Source organism: Echinops telfairi, unplaced genomic scaffold (genome assembly GCF_000313985.2).
Source record: "Echinops telfairi isolate 266 unplaced genomic scaffold, ASM31398v2 ScPeMD7_7457;HRSCAF=8495, whole genome shotgun sequence".
Taxonomy (NCBI): domain Eukaryota; kingdom Metazoa; phylum Chordata; class Mammalia; order Afrosoricida; family Tenrecidae; genus Echinops; species Echinops telfairi.
Genome location: NW_022111357.1, coordinates 34,293,033 through 34,312,347, shown reverse-complemented (window position 1 = coordinate 34,312,347; position 19,315 = coordinate 34,293,033). Strand labels below are relative to the sequence as shown.

At 55.2% G+C, this 19,315-nt stretch overlaps 1 protein-coding gene across 1 annotated transcript in view; it reads left to right on the top strand.

The window, feature by feature from the left end:
• The window catches only part of PEX14 (peroxisomal biogenesis factor 14), a 159,130-nt gene extending 140,334 nt beyond the window's left edge, over nt 1-18,796 (top strand). Inside the window, exons 5-9 of the mRNA XM_004705182.3 lie at nt 9,641-9,726; nt 12,324-12,426; nt 13,530-13,627; nt 16,339-16,430; nt 17,532-18,796. Coding sequence (XP_004705239.1) covers nt 9,641-9,726; nt 12,324-12,426; nt 13,530-13,627; nt 16,339-16,430; nt 17,532-17,973 — 821 coding nt within the window. The 3' untranslated portion in view covers nt 17,974-18,796. The remainder of the gene's footprint in view (nt 1-9,640; nt 9,727-12,323; nt 12,427-13,529; nt 13,628-16,338; nt 16,431-17,531) is intronic.
• The last annotated feature ends 519 nt before the right edge of the window (nt 18,797-19,315 follow it).

Sequence of the window (19,315 nt, the reverse complement as noted above, 5' to 3'; positions counted from 1 at the left end):
ACTTGTTGTTCCCTTGTCCCTGGGTTTGTTAACACCACTTCCTTTCCCCCCACCTCCCCCTCTCCCATGCCCCCCGGAACCGTTGGTCCTGTTGTTTTCTCCTCCAGATTATTCATCCAGCCTATCTTATTTAGACAGACCTGTGGAGATAATAACATGCACAAAAATAAGATAGCAAAACAAGGCAACAAAAGAAAGCAAAACATCAACAAGAAAAAAGCCAATAAAAAACAAACAAACAACAACAAAAAGAAAAGATTGTAGTTAGTTCAAGGATGGTTTGTTGGCTTTTAGGAGAGTTTTCCAGTCGAATCTGATGGTGTACTAAGTCCTGGCCCCAAAGTCTATTTTTGGTATTCCCTGGGGACTTCGTTGCTGTTCCCCTTGCTGTTCTGTTGCACACCCTTAGTGTTTTGCCTCAGTGTGGTGGGATCAGATCGGGCACACTTCCCACATTGTGTATCCAGTGTTGTCTCTTTGTAGGGCTGTGGGGCAGTGAGGGATGTCGTGTCTCATAGTGAGGTTGGCCATATGGTCTTCTCTGTGGATTGGCTTCTCTGAGTGGGAATATTGTCCTCAAGGCTTGGTGGGCCAGGATGTGCTCCACTCTCTCTTCCTCCCCCTTCATTTGCTCCTGTGTGATCTGATCAGACATGTCCCTCTCCCTGAGCTGCAGCTTCAGTGCTGTCCTCTGAATAAATTCTTCTGGGGAGAGAGGCAGGTGTCCACATAGTTGAGATTGGGGCCGGCCCCTCAGACCTCTCCATTGGTTTCCTACTCCATGCCGGCATGTTGCATTCACATCTTGAAGCACCAGGTTGAAGTCTGGTCCCTTTTTCCCTGTGTTATAAAGAATACCTTCCCCTTGGGTGGGTTAGTGCCATGTTCCCCCGCTACCCGTTTTTTTTTTTCTTTTGCTTTTCCCCCCTACTTTTTAAGGTTTCCCTTCATGACATACGGTCTTACATCCTGTGTGAGACACAAAGGGCACAGATACTTTGTCCTACAAGTTTTATAGTGCCCACGTTTGTTTAGATCTGCATGCCATGTCAGCTGCTTTCCAGCTATGTGTGTGGGGTGAGGTGAAGGCCAGAATTCCTGTGTGTCCCATGGGATTGCTGGCTCTTCCCGCGCTGCCATCGAAAGAGAAGATCCCATCACCATTGTGGTTCTTGTTTCCCTCATGGAAAATGAAGCAAAACCAAGTTGGCCATTTTTGCCTGGTTTCTTCTGAAACTCTTAGAATGCATTATTATTTTAAACCCGTTCTATTGAAATATGTTTTACATATAAAATTCATCCATTTCAAATGTACAACTCAATGATTTTTAGTGACTTTACCAAGGAATGCAACATCACTGTAAATCAGCTGTAGAACATTTTCATTTCCTAATAAGATTCCTCCTGTCCATACTCGTAATCCCTGTTTTTAGCTCCAGTCCCAGAAAACCACTAATCTTCTCTCTGCCACTATGCATTTGCCATTTCTGGAGATGTAGTGAAATGGAAGCTTAAAAATATGCGATTTTCTGTCTGGCTGGCTTCTTTCACTTAGCCTCATATGTTCTGAGGTTCACCTGTGAGACTTAGAACCTATCAGTACCTCATTCTTTTTCATGGCGTATAGCATTCCATGGTGTGGATACACCACATTTCCCCTCTCCATTCTCCAGTTGGCGGACAGCTAGGTTATTTCCAGTTTGGACCGATGTGCATGAAACTGCGAAGAACGGCTGTGTCTGTGTTCCTGTGGACGTGTGTTCACTTCTCCTAGGTTGCTATCTTAGGAGTTCCGGGGTCAGATGAGAACTTCATGTCCCTGGAGTCCTCTTAATACTTTTGTTTCTCTCAAGTATGATTTCCCTATAAGAGAATTTGACCAATTACCAATGTCCACTCTGATGAGTTTTAATAAATACTTCCACTCGTGTTACCAGCACTGGTAGAGAGAGAACATTGCTACCACTTCAACACGCTTTCTCTGGGCCTCTCACGGCACCCTCCTCCCCCACCTTTGGCTTCGGACAACCACCAGTCACCTCAACTGTCGCTCTAGTTCTGCCTTCTACCATTTCCTATAAATAAACCCTGCAGCAGGTCGTCTCTGGGGTCTGGTTTCTTTCATGTAGCATGCTGCTTTGGGGATTCTTCAGTGTGTTGTATATATATCACAAACCCATTCCTTTACTCTCCATAAAGAGAAATGAAGTTCTCATATACATGTTACAACACAGGCAAGTGTTGAAAATATTATGCGAAATGAAGTCACTTGGTCACAAAAGGACAAAGAGTGTCTGATCCTACTTACATGAAATGTGTACAACAGACAAATGTATAGAAACCAAAGTTCATCAGTGACTGCCAGGCAGGAGGAAAGGGGGAGAGGGAGTCGTTGAGAAGTGTGGGGTATCTGGTTATGGTGATGGAAATGTGGCGGTGAATTGACGATGGCCACACGGCGTGACTACAGCATTTTTTACACAATTAACGCGCATGTCAGCAGGAGTTTTGTGCACCGTGCAACCTCCTTGCCCGGTATTCTATGCGCATTGCATGTGTGTGTGTGTGTCACTTATGTGGGTACATATATATGAAAATATGGTGATGTAAATGTACAGTCAGTCATTGAACTGTATACATGAACATGTTGAATTGACCAATGCTGGTATATATTTTACAACAATACAAGAAAACCTTAAGAGGCATGTGGGAAAACATGTATTCCTTTCCTTTTTGCTGAGCAAATAGGGGATTGGAACTTTTTCTGTCAGTGTTCAGATGGGAAGTGTTTCAGACGTCCAGTCTCTGTCACCTGGTGTCCTCCTCCGCCTCCTCCTCCGCGGTTCTCCCATCAGTCCTTTACCGCGGGAAAGACATTCTTTGGCCATGACTGTATGAAAACAGGCGTGGCGGGGACTTGGCCACCTGGCCTTGCTGGCTCCTCCATTTGCGTGGCCCTGCCCCACTCTGTTGATCAGTCATTTGCTGACCGTCTCTCGGGTGGCCGTCTGCCTCGTGCTGTCCCGCACGACGCTGCCGTGAACATTTGTGTGTGAGGCTTTGTGTGGAGATGGGCTTTCCTTTCTCTTCAGTGAGGAGCCGGCAGTGGAAGCTGTTTAGTGTTAGAAACGGTAAACCGCTCCGCCGTGCTCCATTTTCCATGCCCATCAGCAGGGTGAGGAAGTTCCCGTGGTTCCCTGTCCCTGTCCGTGCTTGCTGTTCCCAGATCTTTAGCTTGGACCTTCCAGGGTGCACATTGTAGAATTTCATTGTTAGTTCAATTTAGATTTTTCCTAGTGATTCATGATATTAAGCGTATCTTCATATGCTTATTGTATTGGCTACTCACTTCTGTTTTGTGGACTGTCTTCCAATCTTTTCCCCCTTTCAATAATCAGCTTTTTTAAAAAGTTGACTTGTACGAGTTCTTTATACATCTAGACCACACGTCTGATATCAGGTTTTATTTTGCAACTGTCTCCTTGCAGTCTGTGGCTAGCTTTGCTGTGTTCCTAACATCTTTTTACCCCCTTCTTTAATGGTTAAAATGATAGTTTTATGTGAACTTTATATGAATGAATGAATAACATATACGTGCGCGTGCGTATGCCCCCTGGGTCAGACAGTGAGCGACTGTGACGTAGAAAGCCTGGGCTGGAGCCTGGAACCTACCTTTTACTTTATTTATCGTTAAATTTTACTTCATTGTGCTTTTGGCAAAGGTGTACACAGCCAGTCGGGTTTCCACTGAACACTTTCTAGCTGTGCCAATACTGTTCTGTGACATTGCTTTGACTTCTCACCATGTTCACAGTCTTGTTATTTTTCTTCTGGCTGTTTTGGCTCGGTAACTTGAGCTTCCCCGGCTCCCCTGCCTTCCCATCTTTGTTTGAGGGGGCCGGTGACTCTTAGACTCAGGATGATTTTTCAAAGGAGCACTGTATCCCTCAGAGGCGACACTGTTTTATGAACCAGTCTGGACTTAGCTGAAGTGTGACCTCTAAGTGTCATTTCAGCACAGAATGGAAAGGGCATTTCAGGGCAGTAGCTTCTGGTCTCAACCAGTCCAGTCAGTCCGGCCTGTTTCTGACGGATTGAGCTTTCTTCTGTCTACAGTGTTCTGCTCTATCTGCACCGTTTACTGTGCCCCGATCGGATCCATCTGTGGTGCCCGCCCGCATAAGCGGAGGCCGTGACTCCTGTAGCTGATTGGTCCTGTCGGGAGCTTGCTCTCTGAGCCTTTGCTTCTCCTCCTCTTTCTTGTTCGTCCCACACAAGCAGAGACCAGCAGTTAGAGCTTAGATGGCCGCCGTGAGCGTCTGAGACCCCAGGTAGTGCTTGGCAAACATGAACTTTATGAGTTCGTATGCCACTCACCCAAGTTGTCAACCACGAGTTGACAGTGTTTTTTGGAAAGCAAACATTAAGTTTTGATGACACTCATTTTATCCTTTTCCCCGTTATGCTTCGTGCATTTTTTTATACCCTAAGAGTCTTTTGCAAAGGTTTTTCTCTAGTATTTTCTTTTAGAAGCTTTGCCACTTTGGCTTTTTTTTGTGTAGTTGTGTGCGGTGTGAAGTGGGGGTCGGGTTCTTTTCTTCTCCCTTCCCTATTTGGATGCCCACTTGTTGACAAGGTTACCTTGTCCCCGTAGAATTACCCTGGCCCCTTTGTCAAAAATCAGTTGCCCATATAAGTTCGCTTCTATTCTTGGACTCCTCCGCATTCTTAGCCACCCAATTGGAGCTCATATTTTTAAGTCTATGGAGTGGCTCAGCCTCTGTGTCCTTTCTGCCTGTAGATGCCACTGCTGATAACGTGGCAGCAGCCGGGAGAAGCAGATAAGATTGCCCTTCACGGGACTTCCATGTGGAGGCAGGCCTTGGCTTTTCAGCTGTGACTGCGGGGCCCCTGTGCTGCCTTTTTGCCTGGCAGGCTGCGTTCCACGTGGAGCTCCCCTGACTGCTGCCCTCTGGGTTGGGGTGGCCAGTCCTCTTCCGTCCTCTAGTCCCTCTTTCCTTGGTGCTTCGCTCAGCCTGTGACTTTGCTATAGCGAGCACTGAATTGGCAACCTGGCTTCATTCCAGCCCCTCCCCGAGGGCGACCCTGGTGGATCTGAGGGGCTTGCTAGGTAAGCGGCCGAACTGAACTGAGAAGCTAGCTTGCATTGCTGTGATGGAGCCGTGATTCCCTCCTGGAGGGGACACAGCCAGCCTGGCCTAGTTCCTGCCACTGCCGTGGCCCTGGGCCCCGAGGATGTGAGGGTGCCCCCACTGGTGTCAGCTAGATCATCCCCCAGGGGCATTTTGTCCCAGCAGGATGATGTCGGGAGCACCTCCTGCCCTGGGCTGCAGGGGAGCATCTTTGCTGAGCTGTGCAGAGGTGTGCAGCCCATGGCTTGGGGTGTGGAGTGCGGCCTTGCTGCATTGTGTGGGCGATGCCTACTCTTGTGCCTTTGTTCTCGCCTGATGATAGCTGCTGACACTTGGTGGGTGAGGATTTCTTGGCTGGGGGAGATAGACCCAAAGACAGCACGTCATGTTGCTGTGCTTAGGGGCTCGGTGCAGGAGTTAAGACGTCGTGGGGTGTCTCCAGTCCTGGACGTAGCGGAGGTTCCCCGACATCTGAGCCTTTGTGCTCCGTGACAGCATCCTTGGCAGGTGGCACGTTCTCGGGAAGCCCTGCCCTCGGAGGAGGAGGAATTTGTCCCCTGACCTTCCTGCACCTGAGGCCTAGTGGCGGTCCCTGGAGTACAAGGTGGTGCAGCTCCATGCCTGACCTTTCCGAGTCTGTCACCAAGGTGACAGTGAAGGGCTGGTCTTACGGCTGGCTAGCCACTGGTGCCTGTGGGGGTGTGCCATGGACAGGGTGACTCAGCTCACATAAAAGAAAGACATTGTTGTTTCTGGGTGCTGGCGGTAGCAGAGCCCCGCCACCTCCCGCCCGTCAAGTGGTCCGTGCTTCGTCATCTGTGGCCATCAGTTGAGGCCACCTCTTGGCGGCCTGGGTTTATCAGAGTAGAACTGGGCTCCACAGCATTGGCATTGGCTGAGTTTTCCAAAGTAGATCGTCAGCCCTTTCTTCCAGGTCACCTCGGGGCAGACCCAAACCTTCCATCTATGGATTAGTAACCAAACCTGTTAGCTCTGTGCCCCACCCAGAGACCATGCTGGACTTGACCACGGGCAGAGGAAACCTCATTGGCTCCATCGGGTTGGTGAGGGTGGGAGTGGAGTGGGGAGCCAGGGTGGCGTGCCCACTTGTCTGAGTCCAAGCTGAAATTGTGCTAGTGTTTTGGTGAACAGCTTGTTCACTGCATGTTCTTTATTTCTAAGCTAGAGCACGTGAGCGGCCGGCCCCACTCTGCCCTAACCTCGATATTTTGGGGCCTGTGGAGCATGGTGATGAGGGAAGCGGCAGCCCCCCAGAGCCCTGCTCTCCGTTCCCTCATGGGGTCTGCCATGGGCTTGCACAGAGCAGTGGGGCTTGGGAGGGGGCGGGAGGTCTTAGGGCGCCTGGCAGCGCCAGGGTCTGTCTCCCTTCCCGGAGCAGGCTTGAGCTCAGTCTGCCCCGCTGCGGCTTTCCCCATCTCCATCTTGCCACAAGACAGAATTGTATCACACATCTCCAAAACGAGTAAAATGGCATTTCAGCTTCTTGTCTTTATAGACTCTCTGAACTTTAGGAAAGATCATTCTGGTCCCTTTTCATTAATAATGAAAACCAGGGGGCAATAAAATGTTCTTAACGCGTGTGAGCCTGGCAGGAGCAGAGGAGCTGTGAGGGTGAAAGGTGAGCTTGCAGGGAACCACAGGTGTTTCTTGGGACCTGAGGAGACGCAGTGCTCGGCTGCAGAAGGGATCTGGGGCCCCAGACTGCCCCCCCCCCAAGGCTCCCCCTGCTGTTCAGAGCACCGAGGTGCACGTGCAGTCTGTGGGCAGGGAAGTAGGAGAATCATGCAAAGGTGGCATCTGGTCTGGTCAGACCTGGAGCCCAGTAACTGCCTCTGTCTTAGCTAGCTGGGCAGAGCACCGAGGTGCACGTGCAGTCTGTGGGCAGGGAAGTAGGAGAATCATGCAAAGGTGGCATCTGGTCTGGTCAGACCTGGAGCCCAGTAACTGCCTCTGTCTTGTTAGATAGCTAGTGGGCGTTTCAACAGCAGCGGTGAGTGTGACCCTCTCCCCAACACCCCTCACCTGAAAGGTGGCGCTCTCCCAGGAAGGTGGTTGCACAGGTGAGCATTCTGGGTGGGGACAAAGCCTTCCTGAGGAGTAAGTCTTAACAAGTGGCTGGGGGAGGGGGGCACTGCAGAGGGAGTTCTTCGGGGTTCAGTGGGCGGAGAGGAGAGTGCTGTGCTTCCCCAGCATCGATTCAAACCAGACCCAAACTCACGGCCATCGGGTCCATGCTGCCTCACACGACCCTGCTGTCGGGCAGAGGAGACCTGCCCTGTGCGCTTCCAAAGCTCGCTTTCCTCCTTTCTTTCTTTAGAAAGAATGATTTCTTCATTAGAGCAGTCTAATCACACATGGTCCAAGAACCTTCAAGTAGTAAACCGATATCATCGGGTGTTGAAGACTGGTCTTCAAACATCATAGCCAATGATGCCTCGCCTGCCTATGATCTGGTCAACATAAAACCACATCCACACGTCCTTGGCCACCAAACCATTCAGCAGAGCTGCCAGGCTGAGCACGAATGGCTATGTGTTCAGTCTCTGAATGGCTGTCGGGCTCTCGGCAGGGGTGGGAGGAAGCTCCACCTTGGCATAGTGCCCAAATGTGGCCCCGTGAGACTTGGAATAAGTCACAGCAGCATTGACCATCGCCGGAGTCTCTCCACGAGGTCGTGGGGACACTGGGCCAGGGCTTTAGGAGAGACAACGAGGCTGTAACTCTTTCTGGGGTAGAGAGCCTCATCTTTCTCCCACCCACCATCGACAAAGGGGTGAAATTCCTGACTGTCTCAGCTGCTTCACTGAATCGCTCAAAGACATCGGATGGGAAACGTGCGGTGGGAGAGCAGAAGCACCGTGGGCAGAAGCTCCGCCCCCTTTGTGAGAGAGATGGGAGCGCCAGGACTAGATGGGAGCTCGGCCTTTCTGCTTGAAGAGCTCCTTCGGTTGGGGCAGGGAAAGCAGTCGAATAGATGGTTGATGGGCATGTGGATTGACTCACCCCCTCGGGTCACTTTGGCACATCCATCAAAGTTTGCGAATGTGGATAGGGTCAAACCTGTGAAAGTCAGAACCTGTGTAAGGTGGAAACCTGCCCGAGAAAAACCAAAAGCCCAAACTTTAGTGACCCTCTAGCGCGGAGCAGAACTGCCCCATTGGGTTCCGAGACTAGATCTTTTCGGAGGCATACAGCCTCATCTTCCTCCCTTGGAGTGGCTGGTGGCTTTGAATGGCCGACTGTGCGGTTAGCAGTCCAGCATGTACTTAGCGGACAGGGCCAGCAGGGAGGGAAGCGCACATTCTTTCCCGAATGGGAGCGACAGGAAGATGGTGAGCCACACCCTGTCCATGGTGGCAAATGAGGCAGACCTGTTGCGTGCTGGCTCCCCCAGGTACCCCTGACCCAGCCCCCGAGGAATTCACGTGTAGAGGTGGCCTTGTCCATACGCATGAGGGGACATAGCTGCCAAGTCACTGGTGGAGCGTCGTGTGAAATCATGGAAGAGCGGAGTGATCTGGATGTCCACTGATGGAGTAGAGTCTTGTACAAGAAGGAAAGACTAATGTGGAAAGGGAGGGAAGGTAAAGGAATACCTCTCTACATGGCCTTCAGGGTGCATGGAACTCTCTGGAAGGATAAATGTGGGCCTGTTCACAGGGGTCACGTGTGGTAGAATGGCTCCACAGAACCCCCACCTGGGCTGCTCGAGCCCTTTGAGCGTGTCAGGGTTCAAAAGTGTAAAACAAAAATGGAGCAGAAGTCTGAGGACGAGACCGCGTATGTGTTGATTAAAGTTTTGGGAACCACTTTGGGGTGGCCCAGGTGGGAAACCTCGTGTGGAGCGGGGCCCCTCCCGTGCTCCTGTCACGGTCACCTCCACCTCCAGAAGGCGTAGTCTGCAGCACAGAGCCAGGGGCCTCCCATTTCCCACTTGGGGCCTTTGTCACCGGGCCGCCCTCCTTGAAGCAAACTCCCACTGCCTGCTCTTCAGCTGTGGGACACGGGCGCCTGTCAAGTGGCTCTGGGCCTTCCACGGGGAGAGGGGGCCGGCGATCGACAGGTGCTGCCAAGGAGATTCATTCCTCGCCTCGCTCCTGGTTCCCTTCTAACCGCCTGCTTCTGGGGCCATCTGGACCCTTCTCCGTGGGTGCTGAGGTCTGGCTGCTGGTCCTGGAAGGAGAGGAGATGCGCTTGTCTGAATGGGCCCCACCCCATCCCCGGGTTCTGAAACATGGCTGTGTCGCCCCCTCACCCCACCTCCCAGCACACAGTAGACACATTGTCCGTGTAGGGACACCCCTTACCTTCCCAGTGAGGTCAGTCCGGCAGCCAGCTAGCAGCAGGGGCCTGAGTGGCCACTACTAACAACCATTCTCTTCTCATCGTTGGCCTTTGAGCCCCTCCCCTGTGCTCTCTCTCTCTCTCTCTCTCTCTCTCTCCTGACTGCTCTCTCCGCCCCCCAGGCCCAGCAGGCTCCCGATGGAGGGATTACGGGGCACTGGCCATCATCACGGCAGGAATCGCGTTCGGCTTTCACCAGCTCTACAAGGTGAGCCTGCCCTTCTCAGCGCGGCACCGGCCTGCTGCCCTGCTGGTTGTCCGTGGGTTTCTCCGGGGGTGGGGGGCACCACCAAAGAGTGAGGCTCTGCCCAGTTCCTGGCCCAAGCCCGTCTCCACCCAGCTGGGGAACCTCGGCGAGTTCCCTCACGCCACAGCCAGGCTCTGCTGCACAGGGCCACCTATGAGTCACCCTTGTCAAGCACTTCTAGTGGTGCCAGACACACAGTACCACGTCGTGGTTAAGAGTGTGGACACTGGAGTCACCTGGCTCTGCCACGTGGTCCCTCTGACTACAGGTGATCACTGCCCCTCTCTAGCTCTGTGTTCTCCTCTGTAGAATGGGGGTGGTTATGAAGAAGAAGACACATGGGAAGTGCTCAGAGCCAGACCTGGTCCACATGCTGGCTGCTGGTCAAGGGCAGCGCCAAGAGGCTCTGTGTAATGAGAACAGACTCTGGCGTGGGGGAGAGCTGGTCTTTGACTCCACTCTGGTTTTGATTTCCATCTAAATCTTGGATGTCCTCACCTTCCTTAGTCAGCTCCCAGGCTCATCCTGTACAGCAGGCTGCAGGGCCACCTCTGGTCGGAAGCTGACCTGTGTTCCTTCCAGGTGAGGCAGGATGGGGACAGACCCTGGAGACACCAGATATAGAAGTGGCCAGGGGGACCGCTCTGCTGGCCCCGCCAGAAACCCCTTGTCCTCCCAAGGCTGCAGCTCAACCCCTTATTTGGAGATGATTTTTAAAGAACCTGTGCGAGTACCCAGGCTCACTGTTGTAAATGCTGGCACAGGAAGCATGTTTACATAGTGCACTCTGGGTTTCTTAACTTTTGACCTCGTGCAAAGCTAATGACAGCGGAGCAGCAGACAAGAAGTTCTGCCCTGTTGCATCTGCCCCTGGGTTGGAGCCGGGAGTTCCACGCCAGGAACCGGGTGTAGAGCGCTGCTCCTCGGAGCTAGCGCCTCACCTGAGCGTAGACAGCCTTTTCAATCACTGACTGCAGGCAGTCACTAAGAAGGCAGACTCCGCATTCTCCACCAGCATCCGGAGAGTTAGACCCACTTCCCTAGGGGTCTGCCCAGAGAACCACCAGCCCCTCTGGGTGTGCACGGCCACCCAGGGGGTGTCACTTTAAAAGGCATGGGAGACTCCCAAGGCTCGGTCATGGGGGTGGCCAGAACATTTCTAAAACATCTGCGGATGATTTCGCTCATCCTCTTGTTTTAGAGGTACACAGCAGTTAGGCTAAGGGATGACTTTCATGCTTAGGACGCTTTCCGTCTGAAATGTGAGGCCACCTCTGACCAGCTTCGTCTCGGTGGTGGGTAATAACTCACACCGTGGTTGAAAAGCACTTTACCGAATAGAAAATGTTGCTCTACATATGCTAAATCAGGATCCGCACTTAGGAGTCACTCTGGAAATGAGTTCTCCACAAACCCCAGTGAGAGACCTCCTTTCCCTTCCCCGGCACGGAAACCTTAATGGAGAAGTTGCTGACTCGTGCTTTGACTTGGGGCCCAAAGGCAGTAAGAGGCTGCCCTTTAGCTACACCCGAGGGACCTTAGCCATGGCCGCCCGAGCACCACCCTGCTCAAGGTGGGTGACTTGGTGCCCCCTACCCCCCACCCCACCCCTCCACCTGTCTCCCAAGTCGTCCTGGGCATGTAGATTCAGCCTACACATTCTTGTCACCTGGAGCCAGCCCTGACTGCTAAGTCCAAGAGCTAGTTACCAGCGGTGCCGCCACCTTCTTCCAGAAGGTTCTGAGCCCCTGGCCTTCTCTCGCTGGACCCCAAAACAGCCCCAGGGGATCAGCTTGCTCTCTCACCTTGACAGTTCCTTCTGGCTGTCCCCAGTGCCACCTTGTCGGCCCGCTTCGAGGGAAATGGACTGCATCTCACTCACGGGAACTTGAGGGTCTGGGGCTCTATCAACAGGCTCGCGATACCCATCTATCAAACCTAATGAAAGAGCAGGAGTCCCTGGTCACTGCACGCAGTGGTCAGTCAAGGACTGGTCCGTTCAGATGCACTCGGAAGAAAGGCCTGGCTCTTTCGGAAAAACCAGCTCTTGGAAGCACAGCCCTCTTCTGGCACACTAATCCAAGTCAACTTGACAGCAACTGGCTCTTGGAAAAGAATCGCATTCACCCAATCTGTTGTTGATTTTCTTCTAGTTTCTCTCAGTATGTATTTTTAAAAAAATGCAATTTTACTCATTTATTTGAGTGGGCAATTCAGGCACATGACTCTTCTGAGAACTTTGAAAATACAACCCTTTCAGTTCCCCACCAGAGAGAGAGAGAGAGAGAGAGAGACAGACAGACAGACAGACACACACTTTGGGACAGAAACGGTGGCGGCATCACCAAGAGGTCTAAAGAACGGAGTCCCCGCCCCTCAGCCAGACCGTTGCCACGTGTCGGCTATCAACAGCTCCAAACTTCTTCACATGTGTCTTCTTCCTTGACGGTGTTTGCCGTGGGTTTCGAAGCCGGGCCGAGCGGGAGGCGTGTGGGAGTTTGCTGACGAGGGGCCCCACGGCGCTGGGTGCCGTCCCCACGCCACCCCACTTCTTGCAGAAATACCTGCTCCCCCTCATCGTGGGCGGCAGAGAGGACAGGAAGCAACTGGAGCGGATGGAGGCGAGCCTCTCGGAGCTGAGTGGCAGCGTGGCCCAGACAGGTAAAGATTAATGACTCCATCAAGTCACCCCTCAGAGCCTCCGCGCAGCCCCTGGCCGCCCCTCCCCGCGCCCCTCCGTCTCCACTTTATGTGGTGACTTCATTTATCTGCTCTGAGAATCTGTTCACATTTGCAAATGAAGCCGCCGTCATTTCGGTTTAATTTGAAATTGCTTGTTTACTGTCGGCGCGGCCTCAATTAATTATGTTTTTACGGAAAGGCTCCCAACCTCAGAATATTAATAAGGGGAATAAAATGACAGCCTTTCTAAGGGCTGTAAAGTTCATTTTTAATTTCTGCTTCTATGAGGTTTTCAGGGGGGTTTTCGGTGATTTTTCCCCCTTCCCTCTAAGAATCCAAAGCAGGGTCAAGAGAGTCTGTAATTACTGCGGCTCCTGTGACCTCGGCCACCTCCTCTGTTATCGACTCCACAGGGCTCGCGTTCATTACCCAGCGCCCCCATGATGGCCCAGATTAGCTGGGACCTGTCGCACCAGAGGTGGCTTCTCTCCTTTATAAACTTGTTTACGAGATAGAGGCTCAGAATTCAAAGATCCGAGGCAGGCAGGAGAGCCACCTGTCCCAGGCCAGCGACTGTGTCCCCCTGGGCCACGCTGCGAACGCTCTGACCAGGGCCCGGGTCCTGGGCGTGCCTGGGGCAGGCGGGAGCAAGGAGCAAGGAGGTTTAGACTGCTCTCTCTGAGTTGCGGCAATGACCTCAGGGGCCTGTCTGCCAGGACGGGGGACTTCCCCCAGTTCCACAAGGACACCGAGAGCCGAGGGACACGCGCTCCAGAAGCTGGGTGAGCCGGGTAGATCACAGCTAGATGTAATTAGAGGGGAGAGGTTTTGGACGGATATACTGTTGACCACGGACAACCACACAATAGAAAGATAAAGTAGAAATACTAGAGGTTAGATACAGTGCAGGTAGATTACCCAGGGTGCCGATAAATTATATGGATGGGGGTGTCTGCAGATAAATTAGATGTAGCAGGAAAATGGGCAGCTCGCAGGTGTGTGGACAGGAAGCGGGCAGGCTGTGTGGAGCCATTTACCAACCAGGCGGCTGGCTCTCCCTATACCCTCCCCCACCCCCCCAGTGACGCAGGTCCAGACGACACTAGCCTCTGTCCAGGAGCTGCTCATCCAGCAACAGCAGAAAGTTCAGGAGCTCGCCCAGGAACTGGCCACTGCCAAGGTACTCGTCTCTGCCCCCGGGCCCTGCCCGCCTTTGCCTGGTTCTCTCTGCCGGCGCCCGGCTCTCTCCGCTCCAGTCATGCGGCGGTGGGCACCCCACAGTTGAGCTGCCCTTTCTCCAGTTCACCCCCTAGTGGCAGGGGGTTGCTCTTGCAGCCAGCTTCATTCCCAAAGCGTCGAGGCCTGTGTCCGCCTGCACGTGCGGCCAGGAGACAGTTCCAGAGAACAGGGAAGTGTGGTCACAGACCGTTGAGCAGCCCCTGTTCTGCCAGCACCAGGCCCTTGGCTGTGGGAGGGACAGGTCCTCCAGATCTCGGTCTATGGAGTCGGGTGAGCAAGCCCCTGCTCCCCCACGCCCCCCCTGCACCGGCCATTACCAGCTGAGGCGTGGGGCCACGCTGTCCAGGTGAAAACTGGCTGTGTGACTGGAGGCAAGTCACCTAGGCTCTCTGGGTCTTGGTTTCCTTCTATGGTCCATGCATGCTAAGAGCAGTGCCTGTCTTCAGCTGGTCCCTCCTTGCAGGCCTCTGGCCCCGGTTCTGTGGGACAGGGCACACTCCTGGGGGAACTGGTGCCCTGGTGCTTTCTGGGGCTTGACGGCAGAGAAAGGGCCCTCTAGCCAAAGGTGACTGCAAAGCCTTCCTGCTCCCCCACCCTGCCCCCCACCCCTGCCCCAGGGGCCCAGCCCCCAGGCGCTCTCGGCTGACTGTGGGTCTGCAGGCCCACTCCGCGATATCCTTGCTTGGAGACCATGCCCAGGCCTTCCCGGGTACAAGAGCTGGCTCTCTCCTGCTCTACTGTGTGCTCCCCAAAGGCCTGAGCTCCGCAGCCCTTGGCGCCCCAGGGCGCTCCGCCCCCCACCACTGCCACCTCACTCTGCTGCCTTGAGAGAGCCCTCTGAGGCGCTCTCCAAAGGGGGTGCCCCACCTCCAATTGCATGATCAGATTTTTGCATTTTTTGAAAACCTGTGGAATAGGAATCCTTCCATTTCCGGTGGAAATGGGCTCATCCTCATGAGGAGGGTCCTGAGCGCCCCATCCCATAATGGGTCCAAGGATGCCTGTGGCCACCCCTTCGTGGTGTGCTTCCTCCTGCCGGCCAGGAGGTGTTTATGGCCCCCACCCCCACCCCCGTCCTTCTAGTAGCTTGTGGAGCAGAGGCCTGCCAATGGCTAGAAGCCATTCCGGAAATTGGAAAACTGTTTTCAGGCCTTAAGCGTGAGATGAAGAGCACATGTTCCCAGCTCAGAAGGAGGGGCCCGGGTTCTGTCTTGGCTTGCAGGCCTGTAAGAGTGTGCCAGGGTCAGGGGCTGTGGGGGGTCTCCTGTGCCTGTCCCTCTGTCCTGAAGAGGAGCCGCTGGGCTGGTGTCTAGGCCCCAAATGGTGCCAACTCGAGTTCCCCCATAAAACAGTGCAGCAGGGCTGTGTTGCCTCAGCTGCAGTGTGAGTTTTTATACTGACTTCCAAACTCCTACTGGAGCACTGTAAAAAATTAAAAAGAAGAGCTTCAAGTAATTAAAAAACCTACATAAAACTGAAGACTCTGAGTTTTCTACAACTGTTTTTTTTTTTTTTTAAAGAGACTGGCTAAAAAGCCCCAGATGTCAGGTTTTATTTCTAAATCTCAGGCATCTGGCACCATTCAAGTTTGGAAACCCGAGTCCCCTGTGGACTAGAGAGTGGAAATTGCTCCCTGGTTAATGGGCTGCTGGAGCACCCGGCGCTTGCCGCAGCCAGCACAGTGGCTTCTGGCTCTTTGCTGTCTGGGGGCCCCAGGTGGTATGGGCGAGGGTGGCAGGTGGGCATGCGCCTCCTGGTGTGCTCGGGGCAGCGGCTCCAGCTATGGAGGCGGGGCTCTTCTTGGCCATCCCAGACCTGCAGCTGACAAGCTGCGGGCATCCCAGGAACCCCTCCCAGCCTGTGGGCGCCCCACACCCCGTGCTTGGCAGGGCAGCAGTCATGGGGGAGCCAGAGCCTGCCAGATTCTCCAGTGCCTTAAGACTGCTCCAGGCTGCCTCCGGCCTGCGAGAGCAGGCACATGCTAGGCCATCCCCTGTGGACGTGACCTTATGGGCCGCTCACAGGCAACCTGGGCCCGGAGCCGCCTGGTGGGGGTGTGCTGTAGAGCTGCTCTTGTTTCATGAGTCCTGGCCAGATGAGCTGAGAGGAAGATGGGGTCACCTGGGTTTTCTTTGGTCACGTTCAAAGGGGGAGAGAGTGCATCAAAGCCTGGCATGGTTAGGGTACCATGAGTGGCTTCCTTGTCAGCCTTCTGGAGGGAGGAGCTGCTGTTTCTGTGGAGCCTCAGCGCCGCCCCAGAGTACTGCTGGGGGGAGAGACGACTACAGAGGATGCGGGGTTGGTGGTGCTGGGGAACTAAGGAGGTGGGCAGTCAGCAACCCCGGGCCCTTCCATGCCTGGCGGCAACACTCAACCACAATAAAGCCCAGGGCATCGGGAAGGGAGGTGGACTGTGGGGAGGAGGAGGAAGAGCGCGAAGTGATGATAGTGTCTGGATGTGAAGAAACAAGATGTGATCAAGTTGTTGAGTGAAAGCGGATCTGCTCTGGGAACCTTCATCCATTCACAGTAAGACGCCAAAGCCCAAACCAGGGAGGCAGCCCCTCCAGGCTGCAGACAGCGGTAGGCTCGGGAAGGTCTGCCGGCTGCAGACGTCCCTCTGATGGGCGGTCTCTGTGCTGTCACTCACAGGCCACCACATCGACCAACTGGGTCCTGGAGTCCCAGCACATCAGTGAGCTCAAGTCGGAAATCAGCTCCTTGAAGGGCTTGCTCTTAACCCGGTAGGAAGTCCTGCCTTTTGCCCGGGTTCCGTGAAGGGTGGGGTGGGCAGGGCGAGGGTTTCCTGGGTGGGCTCACCTCCCTGCTCCCTGGGCACCCTGTCTGCCCAGCCCGAGATGCTGGTTGGTTCACGCATGATGTGGGGGCGTATTTGAGCTTCCACTTTCCCTCCTCAGGGGCCCACTGCCCACTCTTAAGGGTGACCCCATGAGGCCCACTCCCTCTGCAGACAGGTCCTCAGGCCTGGTCACCAGGGAGTCCAGGACAGCCGTGCGCCCTTTGAGTAGAGATGGTCCGCAGGTTAGCCCCTCCAAGGATGAGGGTTCAGACAGGGCCGCCTCTTTTTACCTTCTCAAGCCCTCCACTGGACCCTACCTCCCAGTGACAGCCTGGTCCCGGCGAGCTTCCGGACAGCGGGCCTGGGCTCAGGCACAGGCAGAAGCAGCTTGGCCCCCAGCTTCTCGGCTGCCCCGTTCTGGGAGAGTGCCTCCCCCACCCCAAACAAAGGCTACTGTCCCCTCACAGTTCTGAGTGACCTGCTCACCCTGGTTTGTCCTGGACTGTCCTGGATTTCAAACCAAATGGCTTGTGTCCCAGGAACCACGATGCTGCCCCAGGATGGCCTCACTGGGGCATTGATCTCAGCTGGGCGGCGGAGGCCTGCATACCCCATGTAGAGCTGATATCCAAGCCGTGGCTGGGAGGAATGGGTGCCTCCGAACTTTGGCCCTGCCTGGTTTGGGCCCCGTACAGGGCTGAGGGTAACCCGGGATCGGATGAGGACAGAGCTGCTGCAGGGTGCACCTGACTCCCTCCTTTGCACCCTGCCACCTTTTCTTAGCTATAGACAGGTTAGGGTGCGGGGGATACCCAGTACTAACCTGTGTGCCCCTGCCTTTCCCCTCTCTGCCTGTGGATGCATGTGGAAGGACAGGCTCCCGGGTGGGACAGGTCCCCAGGCCTTGCCCAGGACTAGCTTGGCTTCCAGTGGACGAAGGGGCTCAGTGGGCAGCTGGTGGACCTTGGGGGTATGGGAGCCCAGAGGCTCCATCACCACTTCCGTCCTCCCCCTCCCTCCCGCCCACCCCACCCCACCCCACCAGGAGGCAGTTCCCGCCCTCTCCCTCGCCTTCTGCACCCAAGATCCCCTCCTGGCAGATCCCAGTGAAGTCCCCGGCTCCCTCCAGCCCGGCGGCGGCCAACCATCACAGCAGCAGCGACATCTCGCCTGTCAGCAACGAGTCCGCTTCGTCCTCCCCAGTCAAGGAGGGTCACAGCCCCGAGGGCTCCACGTACCACCTGCTGGGCCCCGCCGAGGAGGACGTGGGGCTGCTGGACGTGCAGGGCCAGGTGCGCATGGAGGTGCAGGGCGAGGAGGAGCAGCGGGAGGAGGAGGACGAAGAGGAGGAGGATGACGTCGGCCACGGCGGCGAGGAGGACTGCGTGCAGCGGGAGGATCGCCGGGGCGGCGACGGGCAAATCAACGAGCAGGTGGACAAGCTACGGCGGCCGGAGGGCGCCAGCAATGAGCATGAGCGGAACTAGGCCCCAGGCCGCTACTCCGCCCCCACCCTCCCGCGGGACTGTCAGCCGGTCGCGTGCACCCTGGGGTGCAGAGCTGCCCTCGCCCCATGGTGGCCGCTGCTGTGTGATCACATTTCTGCCTGCCCCCACTCCTACCCTCCTCCTGTTGGCCCGCTAGCCCAGCCCAGCCCGCCTCAGCTTTCTCCCAAATGGGACCAGCCTTTGACCTCTGCGTGCCCAGCTGGAGGCCCAGAAACCGCTGCCCTCAAGCCCCTGGTCCAGCTCCTCCCAGCCGACGTCTTGTCCAGGGTCTGTCTGCCAAGTGGCTTCACCGTAACACCACCTTAACACTACGCATGACGGGGTAGTTGGATCACCTGACTCCAGCGCCTTGGTAGAGACAGGTGCAGCTGCTCCCAGCCCTCCACTCCCCAACGGGCCTGACACCCCTCCCTCCCCTCACCCAGGGCTCCCCTCTCTTGGCATCAGGGGCCTGTGCCCAGAAGTGAAGGCCTGGCCCTGCCGAGCCTCCCAGGCTGTGCAGCCAGGCCCTACCCAGCCAGTGCGCCCTGCCCTCTCTGCCCAGCTCCTGCCATGCCCCATGGTCCTCCTAGGAAATGAAATCACACCATCCCCTGACTGCCCGCGCTTGCTGCATCGTGGCCTCAGCTGACCAGTGGCAAGATGTGGCCCTCAGCCCCACACAGGAGCCGGCCTCAGGGCCTTCTGACAGCTGTGTCTGTCATCTGACCAGAAACATGTTCATTTGTGTGATCATGTATAGATGCGAAATATAAGATATGACTGTATATACTTGTAATAAATATGAGTTACCGCTATTTAATCCCTGCCTGCAGCTCCCTGTCTCTCACGAATTGGCCTTCAGAGTGGGTCTCGACTGAAGCCCCTCCCCACAGGCCACCCCGGGAGGGGCTGCCCCGACCTTCCTGGCCCTGGCCTAGCCCTTTCCCCTCAGGGCCCCCTGGCTCCTCACCAGCACCCAGGCCCGGTGTCTGCTGCCGGCGACATTTGCACTCTCAGAAGGGCCCTCGTGTGACTGTATATAGACCTGCCGAGGGATGGGATGAGTTCTCATGCCTTAAATGGATGGGTGCTTCCTTCCCCAGGAGAGCGGGTATCTCGGCCTCTTCCTCCTCCCGCCTCCCTGTAACCTTCCCAGAGCGGGAGCTGTGTCCAGGAACCTCTGCAGCCTCCTGCCCTGGGGGTGACCACGTGGGGACAGGGACATTACCGGGTCGTGTGCCTTGTGTGACACCAAGCTCGGAGATGACGAGTGCCAGGTGGTGGAGAGTGCCCGCGTGGTAGGTGCCGCTCCGTGGCTCCAGGCCGCCTTGCCAGAGTG